This window comes from Borostomias antarcticus (assembly GCF_949987555.1).
Source record: "Borostomias antarcticus genome assembly, chromosome: 6".
NCBI lineage: Eukaryota > Metazoa > Chordata > Actinopteri > Stomiiformes > Stomiidae > Borostomias > Borostomias antarcticus.
The window spans coordinates 25,479,808-25,500,150 of NC_140239.1; the positions used below are offsets into that span (position 1 = coordinate 25,479,808).

Genomic DNA, 20,343 nt, shown 5'->3' on the forward strand with positions numbered 1-20,343 from the left:
CAGCAGGGAGGGCAGAACACAACAGAACACAGCAGGGAGGGCAGAACAGAACAGAGCAGAACAGAACAGAGCAGAACAGAGCAGAGCACAGCAGGGAGGGCAGAACAGAACAGAACAGAGCAGAACAGAGCAGAGCACAGCAGGGAGGGCAGAACAGAGCAGAACAGAACAGAGCAGAGCAGAACAGAACAGAACAGAACAGAGCAGAACAGAGCAGAGCACAGCAGGGAGGGCAGAACAGAGCAGAGCAGAACAGAGCAGAGCAGAACAGAACAGAGCAGAGCACAGCAGGGAGGGCAGAACAGAGCAGAGCTGAGTGTGATAAAGCCCCCCCCCTCTCCCCTCCCACCCCACCTAACCATGAAAGGGACACAGTGTTGGTGTGAGTCATCTGGAGCTCTGCTGCCCCGGATCACTGTCAGGCTATAAAGTGTCTCAGCGGAGCTACGTGGCCGGGGTGGCTAACGAAGGGTGGGGGGCGTGTGACGTCTGAGGAGGAGGAGGAGGAGGTCGAGAGAGGAACCTTGAACAGCGTGGAGGGTTCTCCTCTGTTTCAGCAGCCATGCTAACTCAGTACAGCGCTCACCTTGTTTCTCCTGCGCTCCATGTGAACTATTGAGACATAGTCAGGTTCATAATCACTCTCTCTCTCTCTCTCTCTCTCTCTCTCCCTCTCCCTCCCTCTCTCTCTGCCCCTGTAGAATATAGATAATGGGCTGTGTGCAATGCAAGGATAAAGAAGCAACCAAGCTCACGGACGACCGAGACAGCAGCCTCCCCCAGAGCGCGGCCGGCTACCGGTATGGGGCTGACCCCGCGCCCCAGCACTACCCCGGCTTCGGGGTCACGGCCATCCCCAACTACAACAACTTCCACGTGCCCGTCGTCGGACAGGGGATGACCGTCTTCGGCGGGGTCAGCACCTCCGCCCACACGGGGACCCTCCGCTCCCGCGGCGGAACAGGTAAGCCCCGCCCACCGCCCCACACCCCCCACCCCACCCCCGTCCGTGGAACGTCCCGATGGCATTAGCGCTGGGATCTGTGCGTGACTTATTGTTTATGCGGGGGAAATATTCGCAGCCAGGATATCCTCGGCTGGACCGAGCCTCGGCCCCTACGGAGGAACTCCGCCTTTCCACTTTCGCTTGGCAGGAGTCCGTCTCTCTCTCTCTTTGTCGCTCTGTCTCTCTCTCTCTCTCTGTCTCTCTCTCTCTCTCTCTCTCTCTCTCTGTATCTCTCTCTCTCTCTGTCTCTCTCTGTCTCTGTCTCTCTCTGTCTCTGTCTCTCTCTCTCTCTCTCTCTCTCTCTCTCTCTCTCTCTCTCTGTCTCTCTCTCTGTCTCTCTCTCTCTGTCTCTCTCTCTCTGTCTCTCTCTCTCTCTCTCTCTCTGTCTCTCTGTCTCTCTCTCTGTCTCTCTCTCTCTGTCTCTGTCTCTCTCTCTCTCTCTCTCTGTCTCTCTCTCTCTCTCTCTCTGTCTCTCTCTCTCTCTCTCTCTCTCTTTCTCTCTGTCTCTCTGTCTCTCCGTCTCTCTCTCTGTGTATCTCTCTCTGTGTATCTCTCTCTCTCTGTCTCTCTCTGTCTCTCTCTCTCTCTCTCTCAGCGAGTGGATTATCCAACTCTTTTTGAAATCCAAATCCACGCCCCCGCCCTGGTGGCGGTGGGGTTTAACTTTTACATTTTGTCCCGTCGGGGGGAAGTCGTCAACGAGTCTCTCCCTCGCCGCCACTTTAACGGTAGAGCGAGGGCGCCTTGTTTGTCCTACTGGCGTGCAGCGCTGTTGCGTGACGACGCCTTCCGCGGGGGAACCGTTCGACGGCGCCCGAGCGGAAACTCGCAGCTGGCATGTTCCACGTCGAACTGGTATAACCAAATAGAACCCCGCGTAACGATCTCGGGGTGAGTCAGTAAAGCAAGTCGCAAGCAGAACCGCTCCGGGGTTATGACTGTCGATGACTGAGAGACGTGATGCAATCTTGTGACTGGTGTGATGGCGGAGGAGGGAGGGAGGGGGGGGGGGGGTAGTCAGGGTTGTGTCTATTCTTAACTGCTCTTTTGCTCACTCTCTCCCTCCACTTTTCTGTCTCTCCCTCCCATCTCTCTCTCTCTCTCCCTGCCTATCCCTCTCTCTCTCTCCCTGCCTCTCTCTCTCCCCCCTCTCTTCCTGCCTATCTCTCTCTCTCCCTGCCTATCTCTCTCTCTCTCTCCCTGCCTATCTCTCTCTCTCCCTGCCCCCCCCTTTCCCTGCCTATCTCTCTCTCTCTATCTCTCTCTTTCCCTGCCCCCCTCTCCCTGCCTATCTCTCTCTCTCTCTCTCCCCTCCCCCCCTCTCTCTCTGTCATGGGAAAGGCAGCAGTTCTGCACCCTCTCCTCTGCTGCCCTCAGGTCCTCCTCCTCACAGTAAAGCACAGTAAAGGAGAACTGAGGAGTCTGTTCTTAGTTCTCCTTTACAGCGGTCTGGGCAGTCAGTGACCTGGGTGAAATGGAACGAGCCGAGGGGGATCTTGAGGAAGAGCGCCCTCAGTTCCCTCGTTAGCCCGTCTCAGCCGGTCAGCTAGCTCCTCTGACCTCCTACAGCGGGGGGGGGGGGGGGGGGGGGGGGGGGGGGGTTGTTTGACCTTTGCCCCTGCCCGTTCCGACGCTCCGTGCCCATCTGGGCGGGTGAGGTCGATGCAGAGGAGCAGAGGGGGCCGTGCGGGCGCCGTAGTACGGCCGTCGGTCCACAGAACGCCTCCGTGGCCGCGCGTCCGAGTCACCGGCGCTGCCGGGCCAATCCGAGCACACGCAGCCAGGCAGCCGACCGCGAGCGGTGAGTCGGGAGGAGATTAGGGCGCATCGGCGTGCACCACCGAGCCGTGGCAGTGAAGTGGTTATTGGGGTATATGGGGGGGGGGGGAACACTAGGACAGAAGGCTCTGGACTACGGGGACTCGTCCTCAAAGATGGAGGGCTGTCCCGAGGAGAATCTTAGGGGGGTGGAGACAGGCTGAGCCCCCCCCACTCCCCTGAACAGCTGGACAGTCGGAACTGTGTCACGAGCCCTCATCTGGGGCCAGTAAGCTTTCTCGCTAGCCGCTCGTCTCTGTCTATACTTGGGGAAGGGAACGTCCCTTTCCTGACTTAATCCGTCCATTAGATGGTCGTTATTTGAGGGGGGGGGGGTTATGAGCTGGCTAACCTTCCTCGTTGAAAGACGACTTTTATGAAGCCTCGTTCCCCCAGCCGTCCAGACCGCCGGCTATAAAACGGACAATTTTACATCAAAGTCAATAAAGCTTCTACCAAACCACCTCCAGAAATACCCTTTCCTGTCTACAGAGAAAGCTTACGGCGCATCGTCGGGTTCAGAGTTGAGAGTCCAGACTTGATTTGCTGTCCCCAATCACACAAAGTGCTGATTCGGTGTTTCTCCCTCCCCCCCCTCCCCCCTACAGGGGTCACCCTCTTCGTGGCACTTTATGACTACGAGGCACGCACGGAAGACGACCTCAGCTTCAGGAAAGGAGAGAAGTTCCAGATTATCAACAGCACGTAAGTAGGACCGCTTTATCCGCCGGACCAGGGGGGGAAGTCGTGTCTTTCTATCTTATTATCTCTCTGGCTTTCTGGGCTCATGTATTTCGACGGCAGAGGGAGAAAGGGAGTGGTTGAAATTGCAGCGACTACAGTTATTTGAAAGCAGGAGTTTAACCCCAGTTTAAATTAGATTAAGGTTATTTAGCCAGCGGTGGGGTGGAACGGTTTTCTGTTGTTCTTCAGTCTGTCTTCAAGACTCCCCTTTGAACTAGCACAGGAAGTTTAGACCGCCTGTTTCCTGTGCCTGCTGCCATATTGGGGTAGAGTTACCTCCAGTTAGCAGAAAGATCTGTGTGTGTGTGTGTGTGTGTGTGTGTGTGTGTGTGTGTGTGTGTGTGTGTGTGTGTGTGTGTGTGTGTGTGTGTGTGTGTGTGTGTGTGTGTGCGCGCGCTGATTCTATCAGCATTTCAACCATTGTTGCTCTCGAAGATCATAGATGTCTTTTTTTCTCCATAGTGATTCACGCTGGAATGTACTTTTCTTAGACATCTGTGTCTGTGGTTCTGGGCTGGTTCTGGGCTGGTTCTGGGCTGTGCTCGGCGGGTCAGCGTGTTCTGATACCCCCACAGCTTCCCGTCTTCAACCTTCAACCCAGTCTGCCCTCACCACACCTCAGCACACCCACGGGCCAGAGCTCAGACATCCTGTCCTCCCCGCCGGACACGCCTCTCTTCCTCCCCGGCCGGCAGCGTACCTCCCCGCTCACCGCGGAAGACCTCCGCCATTAAGACCTCCGCTCCCTCCCTCCCTCCCTCTCTCCCTCCCTCCCTGCCTTCTCCTTGGAGGGGAGCCAGGCAGAGCTGCGTCCCCGAGCCCTCCGGTATGCCTCCTTCTCCCCTCCCGCCCACGCGCCCCCCTCCCCTCCCCAGCCTCTCTGGCACCGGCGCTGGGCTCCGGCTGGGCCCGCTGCCCCCTGCTGGGGGAGACGGGGTACTGCGGGCAGGCAGCCCGACAGCCCTCCGGTCTTTTTTCCGCTCCCCGCCGTCCCGGGATCGCGGCGGCGCTGCCTGCCTGGCAGACGGTCAACGGCAGATGCTCGTTCAGGCGGCTGGGCTCACGTGAGCAGCCGTGGTGGGTGGGGGGGGGGGGGCGCCCCCCGTGAGAGGCGGGGGGAGGCGCGCGGACAGAAGGCCCCCTTGTCTCGTGCCGTCACGGCGTCTTTTTTCGAGGAAGGCGTCGGGCTTGCTGGGCGCGCGCAACGTGTCACGGGCAGCCGTCCAGAGCGCTGGATGTTTACAATGTGGTCGCGCTTTCAGCACCGGCTTTACATAACCCAGTGGAAGTTTGTTATTATGAGACGGCATCAAACGTAATCAGGAAATACCTCCGAATGTAAATGAACGGTTTGATTCTGAACTGTTAGAAAAGTATGAATTGTTTTTGTGTATCCCCCGCCCAGCTAAGAATAGTAATCCGCCTGTGTAGATAAAGTCTCTGCCTGCAGAGTCCTGCCCTTAATTATGAACAGTCACCGCAGGGAGCGACTATTTTGAATGCTTTTGGAGACATGAGAGAGATGTTTTGTTTGCTCGCGGCGTTGTTGTGGTCTGTCGTTGTGGCAGAGCGGAGTTGGTTCAAGGGGTTTGTTGAAGGCAAAAGTGGTGAAGTGACAAACGAGGCCCCACCCCTTCCGTCTGTCCCCCCCCCCCCCCCTCCCTTCTCTCTCTCTCTCTCTCTAAATCTCAATCTCTCTCGCCCCTCCCTTTTCACACCATCTCTGCTCACTCTTTCTCTTTCTCTCTCACCTCAGCAGACAGGTTGCTGAGAGCGGGAGTGCATCCCTCTCTCCTCTCCCCCCCTCTCTTCTCCTCTCCACTCCTCCTCTCCTCCCCTCTCCTCTCCTCCCCTCCTGTCTCCACTCCTCCCCCTGATGCATATTCCCCTCCGGAGGGACGCTGCTCCGCTCTCCTCCCGGAACAAAGAGATCAGCCCCGTCTCTGGCTGTGTGATGTCATCACCAGGCGCTCCCCACGCCACTGTGTGTTTACTTTAGCCCAGATGACAAACCTTCGCCATGGGGCCCGCCCACCTCCAGCACCCCACTCCTCCATCCCAGACCATGATAGTTAACAATCTACCTCTCCCTCCCTCCCTCTCTCCCTCTCTCTCTCCCTCTCTCTCCCCCTCTCTCTCTCCCTCCCTCCCTGTCTCTCTCCCTTTCTCTCCCTCCCTGTCTCTCTCCCTCTCTCTCGCTCCCTCTCTCTCCCCCTCCCTCCCTGTCTCTCTCCCTCTCTCCCTCTCTCTCCCTCCCTCCCTGTCTCTCTCCCTCTCTCTCCCCTCTCTCCCTCTCTCCCTCCCTCCTCTCTCTCTCTCTCTCCCTCTCTCTCTCCCTATCTCTCCCTTTCTCTTGTGTATGTGAATGACAGGCTAGTAAACAGTGCCTGGTTCTGCTGTGTGTGGTGGACACATTGTCAGCGGTTGGGGGCGGGGGGGGGGGGTCTTCAGTAGCGGGGGAGGGGTTGTGTGTGCGTGTGTGTGTTTGTTTGTTTGTGTGTATTGATGTGTGTGATGGGGTATGTGCGTGTGCCTTAGCAATCACATATGGCCAACCACTTCCCCCAGCCGGCCAACCAGCCAACCAGCCAGCCCTGAGGGGAGGAGCTGTGGACGAGGGATGGAGGGAGGAGTGGTGGAGGGATGAGGGAGGAGTGGTGGAGGGATGAGGGGAGGAGTGATGGAGGGATGAGGGGAGGAGTGATGGAGGGATGACAGTGAGAGGATGAAGAGGGGGATTAGTGAAAGAGGGAAGGGACGCTATGGAGAGAAAGATGAGTGAGTGAAGAGTTGTGATTAGGAATATAATCCACTCGAGGAGTGTGTGTGTGTGTGTGTGTGTGTGTGTGTGTGTGTGTGTGCATGTGTGTGTGCGTGCGTGTGTGCGTATGTGTACATTGCAGTAAAGAACTGCACCCAGCACGCAACAATACAGTTAGGGAGGGAGGGATGAGAGAGAGGGAGTGAGGGATGAGAGGGAGGGAGGGATAAGAGAGAGGGAGTGAGGGACGAGGGGGAGGGAGGGATGAGAGAGGGGGGAGGGGGGTGTCCGTGGAGGAGGCAGATTTGAGGGAGAGATGGAGGGGGAGGACGAGAGAAAAACGGCAATGGCTGCATAGGCACGCGGGCTGAGAGGTCATTAAGAGAGCTGCTCTCTCTCTCCTCCCCCTCCTCCTCCTCTTTATCCTCCTCCCTACCTGTGATCGGCCCCTCTCCCTCCCTGATTCCATATGCAGGGCCCATACAGAACCCCCCCCCCCCCTCGTGTGTTCACATGTCTGTTGAATAATTGATCTCTCCCGGCTCACATGCAGCCAGTCTCAGAACACATGCCAGGACATGAAACGGTCTGATCCCGTGTGCTTTTCCCTGCCGAGAGTAACGCCCAGCGCCTGCACGCTCCACACACTTGTAAATTAATCCCAAGGAAATACTTTGTATTAATGCCCTGCCCGTGTTCTTTCTTTCCCCCCTCTCTCTCTCTCCCTCTCTCTCTCTCTCTCTCTCTCTCTCCCTCTCTCCATAGTGAGGGGGACTGGTGGGATGCTCGATCTCTCACCACTGGTGGAAACGGTTACATTCCTAGTAATTATGTGGCTCCGGTGGACTCCATCCAGGCCGAGGAGTAAGTTTTGTGTGTGTGTGTGTGTGTGTGTGTGTGTGTGTGTGTGTGTGTGTGTGTGTGTGTGTGTTTGTGTGTGTGTGTGTGTGTGTGTCCTACCAAGGTTCATTCGGATGCACTCTTGAGAGCCGACAAGTCACATGCCACAGAGGGACCGCCCTCCTGTCACACTCTCCCTGTCACTCCATCACACTCTCTCTGCTTCTCTCCCTGTCTGTCTCTCCATCACTCTCTCTCTCCTTCTCTCCCTCTCCCTGTCTCTCCATCACTCTCTCTCTCCTTCTCTCCCTGTCTGTCTCTCCATCACACTCTCTCCTTCTCTCCCTGTCTGTCTCTCCATCACACTCTCTCTCCTTCTCTTCCTGTCTGTCTCTCCATCACTCTCTCTCTCCTTCTCTCCCTGTCTGTCTCTCCATCACTCTCTCTCTCCTTCTCTCCCTGTCTGTCTCTCCATCACTCTCTCTCTCCTTCTCTCCCTGTCTGTCTCTCCATCACACTCTCTCTCTCCTTCTCTCCCTGTCTCTGTCTCTCCATCACTCTCTCTCTCTTCTTCTCTCTCTGTTTCTGTCTCTCCATCACTCTCTCTCTCTCCTTCTCTCCCTGTCTGTCTCTCCATCACTCTCTCTCTCTTCTTCTCTCCATGTCTCTGTCTCTCCATCACACTCTCTCTCCTTCTCTCTCTGTCTCTGTCTCTCCATCACTCTCTCTCCTTCTCTCCATGTCTCTGTCTCCATCACTCTCTCTCCTTCTCTCCCTGTCTCTCTCTCTCCTTCTCTCCCTGTCTCTGTCTCTCCATCACTCTCTCTCCTTCTCTCTCTGTCTCTCCATCACTCTCTCTCCTTCTCTCCCTGTCTCTCCATCACTCTCTCTCTCAATCACTCTCTCTCCTTCTCCCTGTCTCTCCATCACTCTCTCTCTCCTTCTCTCCCTGTCTCCGTCTCTCCATCACTCTCTCTCTCCTTCTCTCCCTGTCTGTCTCTCCATCACACTCTCTCTCTCCTCTCTCTGTCTCTGTCTCTCCATCACTCTCTCTCTCTCCTTCTCTCCCTGTCTCTGTCTCTCCATCACTCTCTCTCTCTTCTTCTCTCCATGTCTCTGTCTCTCCATCACTCTCTCTCTCCTTCTCTCCATGTCTCTCTCTCCATCACTCTCTCTCTCCTTCTCTCCCTGTCTCTCTCTCTCCATCACTCTCTCCTTCTCTCCCTGTCTCTGTCTCTCCATCACTCTCTCTCCTTCTCTCTCTGTCTCTCCATCACTCTCTCTCCTTCTCTCCCTGTCTGTCTCTCCATCACTCTCTCTCCTTCTCCCTGTCTCTCCATCACTCTCTCTCTCCTTCTCTCCCTGTCTCCGTCTCTCCTTCTCTCCCTGTCTCTGTCTCTCCATCACTCTCTCTCTCTCTCTCTCTCTCTCTCTCTCAGACAGGGCAGGAGGAAGCGGAGATGTCTTTAGGTTTAGTCGAGCAGGAACTCGCTCTCCGTCTCCAGTTAACAGGCGATGAGGAGTGAAGGAGGAATGCGATCATATTGTGATCCCTGCTGCTCCGCCGAGCCCGCGCTTTCATCGCCTCATTAAAATTACTTTCACAAGACTATAAAAGAGGAGGAACTCCTGTTTTCAGATATTGGAAATGGCAAAGAGAACGTGTGAGCTCTTCCCTCAGCGCCTACTAGCTTCAAACCCGACCGCCGTAAGCAGACTCTCTGAGTAACCGTGAATAGCGGATTCATTATTCTATCGTCGCGCAATGCCAGGCGCGCTTATCATAGTAGCGCACTACTGCAGGCCGGGATTGGATATAGGAGGTTGTTCGGGGGCGGTTCGCATTCACCGGGGCTGGCTTAACACCGTAAGAGAGAGGGAGACATTTCACTCCCCCGCGAGCATGTTGGCCCCGCCCCTCTTCCTAGGGAGTGAATGCTTATGCTGCGTTCACACCGGGCGAGGCGTGAAAATTTGCGTCGCCCAGTTCGCCCCAATCTCGGCACGGGATCCAATGGGTTGCCGTGCGAATCCGCTGCAGAAAGTGCCGTGCCGGCCGCCGGCCAGTTCACGCAAATTGTATTGACTTTTTATGTAAACTCGCCGCGCGGCCGGAAAAATTTTAGCCCCATGTGAACACAGCATTAGGCTCCAGTCAGGAACCCCCCCCCCGTTCCATGGTTATATGAAGATTTATCAAGGGGGGGGGGGCGAGAGCCTTGTGTGGCTGGTGGCGTCAGGATCACGACAGCTAACCGCTGTTAAACGCGTGGTCAGATGATGAGCGGACGCTTTCAACATGACCTCGGTTCTGACTCGCTGACTCACTTCCTGGTTCTAGCTGGTACTTCGGTAAACTGGGCCGGAAGGACGCAGAGAGGCAGCTGCTGTCCACGGGGAACCCCCGAGGCACTTATCTTATCCGGGAGAGTGAAACCACGAAGGGTAACCGACCACACACACACACACACACACACACAAACACGAATGTCATACCGCATACAATTATACACACGGCCAAAGGGTTAAACAGCTGCCTTCTGTTCATGCTATCAAGCGTTACTCTGTGACCGCAGTGTGTAAACAGATGGGGTGGATGACGGGATATTTTCCAGTGGTTCAGCCCCGTTCCCCTCTCCTCCTCCTCCACCCCCCCCCCCCCCCCCCCCCCAACCCCCCCACCCCCCCCACACACACAGGTGCGTTCTCCCTGTCCATACGAGACTGGGACGAAGTCAAGGGAGACCACGTGAAGCACTATAAGATTCGCAAGCTGGACAGCGGCGGCTACTACATCACCACCAGGGCCCAGTTCGAGACGCTGCAGCAGCTGGTGCAGCACTACTCAGGTACGGCGGTCGCCGCGCTACGACGTCACGACCTCGGCCGCGCCTTTTTAACCTCGAGATTCAAGACGGGTCAGGGTAGAGAGAGGGCCGCCAGCGACCGAACGCACCGGAAGGAACGCTAATCATCAAATGCGGCTAGCGTAGCGGTAGGCTCTGATTAGGGGGCCGGTATGAACACAGAGCATGTCCAGACGTGGCTGTAGTGAGACGTGTTGAGGGGGAGACAGGAAATCGACTTTGTCGACTGAGAGAGACCAAATAAGCAGCAGCATAGTCTTCTCCTCTGGTGTCCGTTTCCTCAGATTGATCCAGACTTGCATTAGGCTGAGACTGTTACACTGCATAACACCATTAGACGGAAGAACATCTCAGCTGGTAAAAATAGAATGATGTTTTCCGCGAAGACGCACAAGAGGCAAACAGACATTGTTTAGAATTGAGGCCAAAGTGAAATGTATACAGTGGCAAATTAGCCATTCTCTAATCAGATACTTCCCTCCCACCACTTAAAATGTACATTTCTAATCTGAAAACGTGTGGAAAGAAATGGTAAGGATGCAGTTTATTTTGATACGAGTACTAGACTTGTGAGAAAAGCAGACCCTAATAGGGTGTTGTAGCTATCTCCCCTAGGATGACATCATAATATAGTGAGTAATGGGTGTTTTTCCTCTGTGGCCGTGAATGTTCCCAGTTGTCCTCTTAATGTTGTCAGGAGACGGTCTGTGGTGACTGCATGCATTAATGATCACATGTTTCTGCTCTGAGACAGCTCCGTTTTCCATCTCTCCTTCTTTCTTTCTTCCTTTTCTTTCTGCCTCTCTCTCCTTATCTCTCCCAATCTCTCTCTTTTCCTCTCACAATCTCTCTCCTCTTCACTCCTCTGCCTCACTCTATCTCTTTCCATGAAAAGGATGATTTTTTTTCTTGACATGCTCCAGTTGGCACATTGACATACAGTGTTGACACTTAAACACATTTCAAATGGACACTATGGATTTTCCCTGTGTGTGTTCCCCATGTCACAGTACATTAACTGTCTCTGCCATTCTCCTTTATCACTCATCCAGATAGCGGATGAAGTTCACAAGAGCCACACACCACCTCTACATTAAACCTGATTGCTTTTTTTGTTTCAGGGCTTGTGCTTCTTTTTGTCTTTTGCTTTCCTCCCATTCTCTAACTCACTTATGCATCGAGTCGCACAAGAATCAGGCAAACACAAACTCTCCAGCCTAAGTCTACATTTTAAGATTGAAATTCAACTCCAAACCTTAAAAGCCCGATAGAGACCAACTGTTCTGCCACTTCAGCGTGTCCATGCAGTGCCCTCACAGCCTGCTGCTATCGACAGGTTTTATGGCGGGGTCAGAGAGTCCGGTATCGACGCCTGGCCGCGATGGCAGCAGGCCCAGATGGACTTTAATGGCAGAGGTCCAGCAAAAACTCGGCCAGCCTTTTATCTCCGCTTTAGCAAACACCCCAGGCCTTATCACCGGGGGAGGGGGGGGGACACACGCCACGCCACTCGCAGGGGGCTAACGCTAAACTGCGCTGCGACGGGACCAGTGGAAAAATACAACTGAAACCATTCCCCGGTTTGATTTGATCGATGACGGGCAAACGCGTCCGCCACCGCCGACGGAGGGAGGGGCGCTCGTTCTCACGTCACATATGAGCGGTGGCCGCAGCAAGGTCGGTCTTACCCAATGGGCTTCTCACATACGGTAACGCGTCGCGCGGCGTGCAAAAACGCGGCGGCGTCTGCACGTCGTGTTTGACCAGGGTCCCTTACATACGTGTGCGTCTCGCTCTGGAGCGACTGACGAGCCCCGCCGTCTCCGCGCAATTACAGCCATTATCGTAAAGTGTCGGGGAGTCGTCCGGTACGTGCCATTAGCCGGAGTGAGAGCCATTATCTTCTACGGCGTTATAGCGGGCCTTCCTCTTTAGCCCGCACTTAAAGTGAGGTTCCGACGCTCGGCCGTCACAGCCCGGCCAGTGACTCACTCACAGACTCCGCCACCGCCGAGCCGGAGGCTACGAGACGAACGCGTTGGCCCTGTAAACAACTTCCTTGTTTATTGCCGTCTGCTTTTGATGGAATGAATCTGTACTACAGTTAGGCCTACATCGCCTAGACTCGGGCCGGAGAGGATGAAGCAGCACTCAGTCTGATTTGATTATCCGTTTTAGAGTGCATTACACTGATTAACGCCTGACCCACTGTCCCGACGACAACCGCTGTCTGGTTCGCTCTGTTCCAGACGGCGGAGGAGAGGCGTGGGTTGCTCTTATGTGGGTTTTTTTCACCTGTGTTCGTTGCTCTACTGTACTCTTCCGTACTCTACTGTGCAGAGTATTCGCCGTGGAACTTCACCTTCACCCTCTGCCGCCTTTCTCTTCGGAGCGCCTCGCCAGCTGCTTCAGGCCCCGCCCCTCACGTCTGTGTCTCACGCTGTATCTCTCTATGCCGTCTGTGCCTCCTGTGCGTATGCGTGCGTGTGTGTGTGTGCGCGTGTGTGTGTGTGTGTGTGCGCGTGCAGAGCGGGCGGCGGGTCTGTGCTGTCGCTTGGTGGTGCCCTGCCACAAAGGGATGCCCCGCCTCACCGACCTGTCCGTCAAAACCAAAGACGTGTGGGAGATCCCGCGGGAGTCGCTGCAGCTGATCAAGCGCCTGGGGAACGGGCAGTTTGGGGAGGTCTGGATGGGTACGGGCACGGTCGCCTCGGTGATGTCCGGCCAGAGGCGCGCTCGGAGGGCGGTGCCACGCTGTCGGAGCAGAGATGACTGGCCTCGGAGAGAGGGAGATGAGATGCAAAATTGTGTTTGGGGGGGAGGGAGGGGGGAGAGGGGTATTTGGAGGCTTCACAGTTATTTGGGATGAGAATCTCACGGTTGAGGCCTCCAAAGAAATACGTTCGGGTCTCTAAGACCCTACGGCGTTTCCGAGGAATCCGACGTCACGTCGGGAAACTCTCTGCTCCCTCAGGACAAGATGGCCGCCGTCCGTCCGCCTCTTTTGCATGTTCCACTCCTTAGTAGTTAACCCAGTGTGCCTTGCCTTCCCTCCCCTGTAGAGAGTGCGGATGGTTTGTGCTTTAATTTATCGGGCGTGTGTGTGAACTGCACCCCCGACACTGTGGGCCTGACTCACGATTCCTGGGAGATCGACAGAGCCTCCCTAGAGTTGGAAGTAAAGCTGGGTGCAGGATGTTTTGCTGATGTGTGGTGTGGTAAGGCATGACAATTCCATCGTTCTGCTTTATTTTTCACTGTGGGGTGTCTTGGAAGAAAACGTGATAACTTGCTTTATTCGGTCTCTCTAAAAGTTAGCGAGTCTTAGCAAGTCTTTAGACTTCTTAGTACATTTGCTGAAGGTTGTCTTCCATTCCCTAAACGATTAGTTCAAATGCAAGTTATCGTTTTTCCAGGGCACCCGCCTTTTTTCATATTTTATTTCATAACGCTTAATCCATGAATCACATTTTGGAACAGAAGTTCAAATCCATCATCGTATTGCATTGTCCTGTGTGTAGAGTTGTTCACCCTGTTAGCTAGTCCCAGGTCTTAGATCAGGTCCATGCTCTGTTATGTAGCGTCTATTGGGGTTTGGGGGTTATGACTAATCCAGCTGCTGAGCCCCTCCCATTAAACCACCCATTATGACCTCAGCAGCCAGTCAGCCTCCGAAATGGCACAGCTGTGTCACTGATCGAAGCCCACGCTCTGGTATTTACGAGCGCGCTCTCGAATTAGGCCACGCCCACAACGTCGTCCCCCGCCGTCCACAGTGGAATCGCATGCTGTGCAAAATGTCACTGACTGGGGGGTCTGTCTTGCCTTTAGGTCGCCGGTGATATTTCCGCGTTATCGCTGTCGCATAATGAGATAATTGAACTTTACAGTCCCAGAGAAACCTATTACAGTGATCTGTGTTTGACGGTTTGGTCTGTGGCACGTCAGCCCGGGGGGGACAAGGAGAGAACAGAGGCTGGGCAGGGTTGACCGCGGCACAGCGGCTGGCGCACCTCCAGAGAGGCTTGCGGAGCTATTTGCTTTTGTTAATCGTCCTGCCGGGGATTATCCTCCACCCCCCCCCCTCCCACCCACCCCGTTGGCATATCAAGGGCTTCTCTCTCAGCTTTTTAAAGCCCTTTTAAATCGAGGGTCGCTGTAAATCTCATGCGCATTCAGCCGTCCTTCAGGACAAGCTTTTCGCACGTGGCTTCAAGGCAAGCGGACCTCCGTGTCGGTCTGTGTTTTCGTGTCATCATCAGTTCGAAGCAACGCCTGAGCCTCGAATTGGTTTTCACACGTATAGTATATGAATAGATTCATATCCACATAGTACTGCCACGCAGAGACTAGGATGTGCCGTGCTAATCCCAGCCTGTTGGATGGCAGGCACGTGGAACGGCACCACCAAGGTGGCGGTGAAGACCTTGAAGCCGGGCACCATGTCGCCCGAGTCCTTCCTGGAGGAGGCCCAGATCATGAAGAAGCTCCGGCACGACAAGCTGGTGCAGCTCTACGCCGTGGTGTCCGAGGAACCCATCTACATCGTCACAGAGTACATGGGCAAAGGTAACGCGCAAAATGTCACACACACACACACACACACACACACACACGTACTGCACAGACACACAGATATTTACACTCCCCCACAGAAGATGGACCCCAAACCTCTAGCCACCATTAACGCTGTTTTTCTGACAGCTTCTAGACATGGCAAGTCTAACATAAGGGTAATTGTGCGAAAACTGTCAATACTGCAGTCTTAACGAGCTCATGGAATCATAAACGAGTTCATCTGTGGCTCTCTCTACTCTGCCATGGTATTTTGCATCAACAATAACGAGAGCCTGTATTTAACTAGAAACCAGACCGCCAAGAAACTGACATTTAAGAGAGCCACAAGAAAAGGCCCTCAGATCTTAAGAATGCATATTAAATACGAGGGGAGCAGGAATGGAAACTTTGATGTGCATCATTGTGTTGCTGGCGCGCAGGAAGTCGCACATGCAGATCAGACTGTCAGAAGAATATCTTCATGGCCAGTTGTGCGTTGACAAATGCGTGTGTGTGTGTGTGTGTGCACTTAGGAAGCCTCCTGGATTTCCTGAAGGATGGAGAAGGACGAGGACTGAAGCTGCCTAACCTGGTTGACATGGCTGCTCAGGTACATCGTTGTCTTTCTTAGATCAAAACGTCAGTCCGGTCGCTGCTTCTATACAGTCACTAAACTCTGTGTGACTTCGCTGAAGTCAGCGTCTTAAGACATCCCAGCATTAAGGATATTGGATTGTTACTGTTTACCATATTCTTCCTGGGAGGATGTTGTTAGCTCAGTACTTTGTCCTCAGAAAGTAGGATTTCATGTAAGTGTGTGTGTGTGCGTGTGATTTCCAGGTGGCTGCAGGTATGGCGTACATCGAAAGGATGAACTACATCCACAGAGACCTGCGATCAGCCAACATCCTGGTCGGGGACAACCTGGTCTGCAAGATCGCCGACTTTGGACTGGCCAGGCTGATAGAAGACAACGAGTACACGGCTAGGCAAGGTGAGGTCCCCACACACAGACATGCAAGCACACACACACACACACACACACAGATGATTGCCTTACGACACGAAGGGGTCTTATCCAACACAGGCCACACTGTCAGCAACACACCCTACCACAGCAACACTACTACTGAATGGGACATCACAACACGCGCTGAGACACGCCTGTCTCTAGAGAGAACATCGTCTCCGGCGTTCTCGACGGTCCCTCGGTCATATTTTCCTCATCGTCTCCCTTCTCTGTTTTCCGTGGCGGCAGGCGCCAAGTTCCCCATCAAGTGGACGGCGCCCGAGGCGGCACTGTACGGGAAGTTCACCATCAAGTCGGACGTGTGGTCATTCGGCATCCTGCTCACTGAGCTGGTCACCAAGGGACGGGTTCCCTACCCAGGTGAGCGAGGGGGGGGGGGATGGTGAATCCAGTGAGTAGGTCGGTCGGTGGGCGCGGTGTCGTTTTCACTCAGCTGAGGGTGGGATTTCTCTGATGAGCTCCGCTCACAGGTCGAGCACAGCAGGCTGAGTAGACGCCACAAGCGCCCGCGTTTACAGCAAGTAGAAGCTCTTCCCTGCTGTTTGAGGTTAAAAAAATAGAACGTATCTTCATTTTCATGCCAGAGCGTGAGATCACCTCTAATCCCCGACTCGTCTCCCAGCTCACGCGAGAGGGGGGCTTACGGCTGAGGCCAGGGAGGAGGCTGAAACTGAGGCTGGGGGCCTGAGGCTGGGGGGTTTTGGGGTCCAGTGCTTCGGTGAGGTGATGGCTGAGAGCAGGGCCGGAGCCCGGGAGGGGAACCACATGTCTGTCCAGATGAGCCGTGCTGGCCTGGTGTGTTGCAGAGAACCAGAGGAGGGCCCGGCACGCTAAAGGGATAACAGCATTCCCCTTAACAGATGTCTCAGCTCTACTGAGGCCGTCGGCAGTATAATAAGCCACTCAAGCCCTCTCTCCCGCTAAAGCTCTTGCCAGGTCTAGATGTTGAGTTGTGAGAAACACTCTTGAGGGTTAAAAGCACAGTGACGTTATAATGAAGGTCATCGAGTTTCCCCTTCATTGAGCTCTGTCTTATAAATGACGTCGGAAGCGTCCACGTAACTCGCTGACCTTCCTCACCGCTTGCTCGTTTGCGTGCGCGCATGTTTGTGTGTGTGTGTGTGTGTGTAGGGATGAACAACCGGGAGGTGTTGGAGCAGGTGGACCGAGGCTACAGGATGCCCTGCCCGCAGGACTGCCCCATCTCCCTGCACGAGCTCATGGTGCAGTGCTGGAAGAAGGAGGCGGAGGAGAGGCCCACCTTCGAGTACCTGCAGGCCTTCCTGGAGGACTACTTCACAGCCACCGAGCCACAGTACCAGCCCGGGGACAACCTGTAAACCGCCCCGGGGCCGGTCCGGGATGGGGACAGGACCTCACCGGGGGGCCTCGGACTACATCTCGGGGGCCCCCGTCCAGCCCCCCTCAGAGCATCTCGATCCCCCCCCCTCACCTAGCACCCGGCCTACTCTCTGTCACCGACTTTGAGACGGACTCAGCGAACTTTCAAGAGAGCGTGTGCGCGAATGTGCGTGTGTGCGTGTGTGTGTGTGTGTGCGTGCAGTTGGGGTCAGGTGAAACGGCGTAGGTTTAGGAGGTTGGGAAGGTGTGAAGGAGGGAGGTTGATTTGGGGTGTGGTTGGGTTGTGATGGGTGATGAGCCAATGAAATGCCTGTATTCAATGTAAATATGAAAGGTTTGTTTGCTTAACTTTTGTTTGAAGTTTGTTTGCTTCATTTATGCCATTTTGACTCGTATTCTCCAGCACAATAATGATGATGATGATGGTGGTAAAGAAATTGTTGAGTGAAGGAAACAATTTAAAAAGTGCACCAGAGTATTTTGCCCACAATCCAGACCATACTGTTAGTTTATCAAAGCTCTTATCCTGTTCTTAGGAAATAATGAATGCCTCTACAATATATTATTTTCTTTATCCGGTTTTGTATAATGTATGAAAAGAAAGAAGGAATTCACTCTTAAACTCATAGCTGCATTGTATTAAACCCCTGTTTGCTAATGCCATAGGTCCTTGAGGCTACAGGTGAGCATGACACAGTCCTCCATAGACATTTGTATTTTGCACTGCTTTTCCATGGGGTTGGTTTGATTTGTCTTTACTTTCACTCCTCCATGTGAAATAGCTTTGCCCTCCTCAATAGATGTTAGGCTAATGCTGTAACATAGTTATTTTACAAATGATGTATGTTACATTTTGTAATTACAGCCAAACGTGTAAGAATGATACTTTTGAACATATCTCTTCTCGCATACAAGGTTTTAAGAAAACAAAATTAAAGAAATAGAGGGAAGAATTATGCCTTTCCCACCACAGGTATTTTGTGTATACTGGAAGGACGCACAGTCTATTTAAGAAGAGAGAGATGTATGTCTACATTTAATGGTCTTATTTTAACTTGTATACAGAATTCCATTTTAACAGCCATTCCGAGGCCTCTAGTGGTCCTTGTTTACTTGATGTGTGCTGTGTAGCGATGTACGGGGAGGTCTTAGTGGGTCCTCTCTCCCTCACTGTGGACTATGACACGTTCCCTCCGTGTGCGCCTCTTAATCATGTCCCTCACTGAGCCTGTGTGAACTGCACATCCAGACCGCTCCTCCATTCAGTTCCAGGACCACTTAAGTGATTTACCTTTTTTATGTTCAACTGACATGGATATTTTAAGTCTTGCGTTTTATGTTCCCAGAGTATGTTTTTATTTAACCTTACTTGATAGATTTGACAGAAGTTGGTTGGACTTTATCTTCAGGGGAATGTTACGAAGACACTGAGCCCTGCTGAAGAAGAGCTTGACCACGTCTGTCGAAATGAACTGTAGTATATTTGGTCCTAAGATGGTTTTATGCTTATCAGTACCACCTCATTGTTCTTCAGAATTACAGCTAAATGGTTTTAAAGTGTCAGTAACCTTCCTTTCTTATCTCTTCCATTTACATTTTTTAACATTACAGTTTTGTTAATTCGGTGACTTGGCATTTGAAATTCAAAATGAACAATAAACATTTTACACTCTTTCCAAGACATATTTTCTATATTCTTTTCACACTTCGTAGGGAACTTGCTGCATCTACTGTACTTATTCTGTATATTGTGTGTGTGTGTGCGTGCGTGCGTGCGTGCGTGCGTGCGTGCGTGTGTGTGCGTCAGTGGCTAGTACTTCTTCCTCCCTGTGGCTTGATAGTGATGGTGTTGAGGGTGTTCAGTACCCCACAGGAGGTGCTAAACAGCTGGTACAGGACTGGCAGTGCCAGGTGGGCACAGATGAACGCCGCGGGCATCCACAGAGCCTGCGGCTGAGACACTCACTAACAACACTCTTCACTGCTCTTCACTGCTCTGCTAGAGAGCACCATTAACCTGGGACTCTTGGTGTAGACCGTCTGTCAGCTGCATTCACAGCTTCCCAAGCCAGAGTCAGGTTTCCTATTCACTTCTACTGTTTGTTCTCTCTGTTGTTCGATTTCTGAATCAGTGTTAATGGGAGGTGTAAAATATGCTGATAAGACCCACAGCGGATCCTCGATGTTAAAGGGGTAGTGTGCTATTTTGGACATTTAGCCCTATTTGTGGTCTGTCTGCCATGAACCTGAATCATAGAGACCATCATTTCAGTGATAGTTCCAGTATTGAGATAGCTGCAATTTTTTCTGCAGGCTCTGTTCAGACTACAATAGAAGTCAGTGGGGCACATGTAAATGCATTGGGAAAATTACAATAAATGCTTTTTTGAGATGAAAAGAATATTTTTACATGCCAAACATGTAAAAATATTCAGATTGCGATACATTTTCACAGGAGAGGATGCTGAGACTGGTGAGATTACACCATGTGCTTCTCCTCTCGGAAAAGCACAATTATCATAGTTTGAAGAAAAACTGCAGCTAACGCAATACTGGAACAATCAGTGGTAGACAGACCACAGATAGGGCAAAATGCCCAAAATAGCATACTCCCCCTTTAAGAATATCACTGCACAACAGACAGTCTTTATTTCTTGGAAAAACCCAGTGACAAAAAAGTGATATATGGTAAATGACTGATGTCAAGGTGGAACATTTTGGAAACGTCAGTAGCGCAAGAGTGATTATGTTCAAGAAGGCCAGAGTGGGGAGTTCGTCATAGTCTATGGATGGATTTGATGTTCTCAGTGGATCATGAAGCTACAGTAGCCTACAGCACTACTGAGTGGTGGCTCCAGACTCCATAGCCTGTCATGCAACATCATAGAAAGGCAGAGCACATCACAGTAAGAACCAGCACGGCTGAACGCACAGATCAATAAACCTACAGCCAGGTGCTTATCCTGCTGTGCTACTTAGTGTTTGTTAGTTTTTCTAGGTTTTAATAGTTATTTCCTTAGTGTGTTGTTATATTGTATACACTGTATCTTATGTATATTTCATTCTTGATCATCTTTTCTGTCCGGGCTTGCTGCTGTAACGCTTGAATGTCCCTTCGAGGGATTACTCAAGTCCTCTTATCTTATCTAGCCTGCTGGTCTGTCTAGCTGGTTTGTGTGTTTCTGAGGTGACGTGATATCTGGAGAGGAGCCCTCTTCAGGTCAGCGAGAAGTCATGAGAAGCTTTATATGAGGACAGCACCTGGTTAACCCAACCCTCCTCACTTCCATCAGCTGAACACCACAGCCAACTCTCTGAGGATACCGAACCCGCTGGCATGCCCCTCCTTGTAAGTAAC

The 20,343-nt window shown here is 52.8% G+C and overlaps 1 protein-coding gene across 1 annotated transcript in view; it reads left to right on the forward strand.

Moving 5' to 3' along the window:
* Positions 1-17,133, forward strand: part of fynb (FYN proto-oncogene, Src family tyrosine kinase b) — a 46,855-nt gene extending 29,722 nt beyond the window's left edge. Inside the window, exons 2-12 of the mRNA XM_084439938.1 lie at positions 702-964; positions 3,433-3,529; positions 7,095-7,193; positions 9,511-9,614; positions 9,869-10,018; positions 12,565-12,729; positions 14,426-14,605; positions 15,127-15,203; positions 15,434-15,587; positions 15,852-15,983; positions 16,755-17,133. Coding sequence (XP_084296064.1) covers positions 712-964; positions 3,433-3,529; positions 7,095-7,193; positions 9,511-9,614; positions 9,869-10,018; positions 12,565-12,729; positions 14,426-14,605; positions 15,127-15,203; positions 15,434-15,587; positions 15,852-15,983; positions 16,755-16,963 — 1,620 coding nt within the window. The 5' untranslated portion in view covers positions 702-711 and the 3' untranslated portion in view covers positions 16,964-17,133. The remainder of the gene's footprint in view (positions 1-701; positions 965-3,432; positions 3,530-7,094; positions 7,194-9,510; positions 9,615-9,868; positions 10,019-12,564; positions 12,730-14,425; positions 14,606-15,126; positions 15,204-15,433; positions 15,588-15,851; positions 15,984-16,754) is intronic.
* The last annotated feature ends 3,210 nt before the right edge of the window (positions 17,134-20,343 follow it).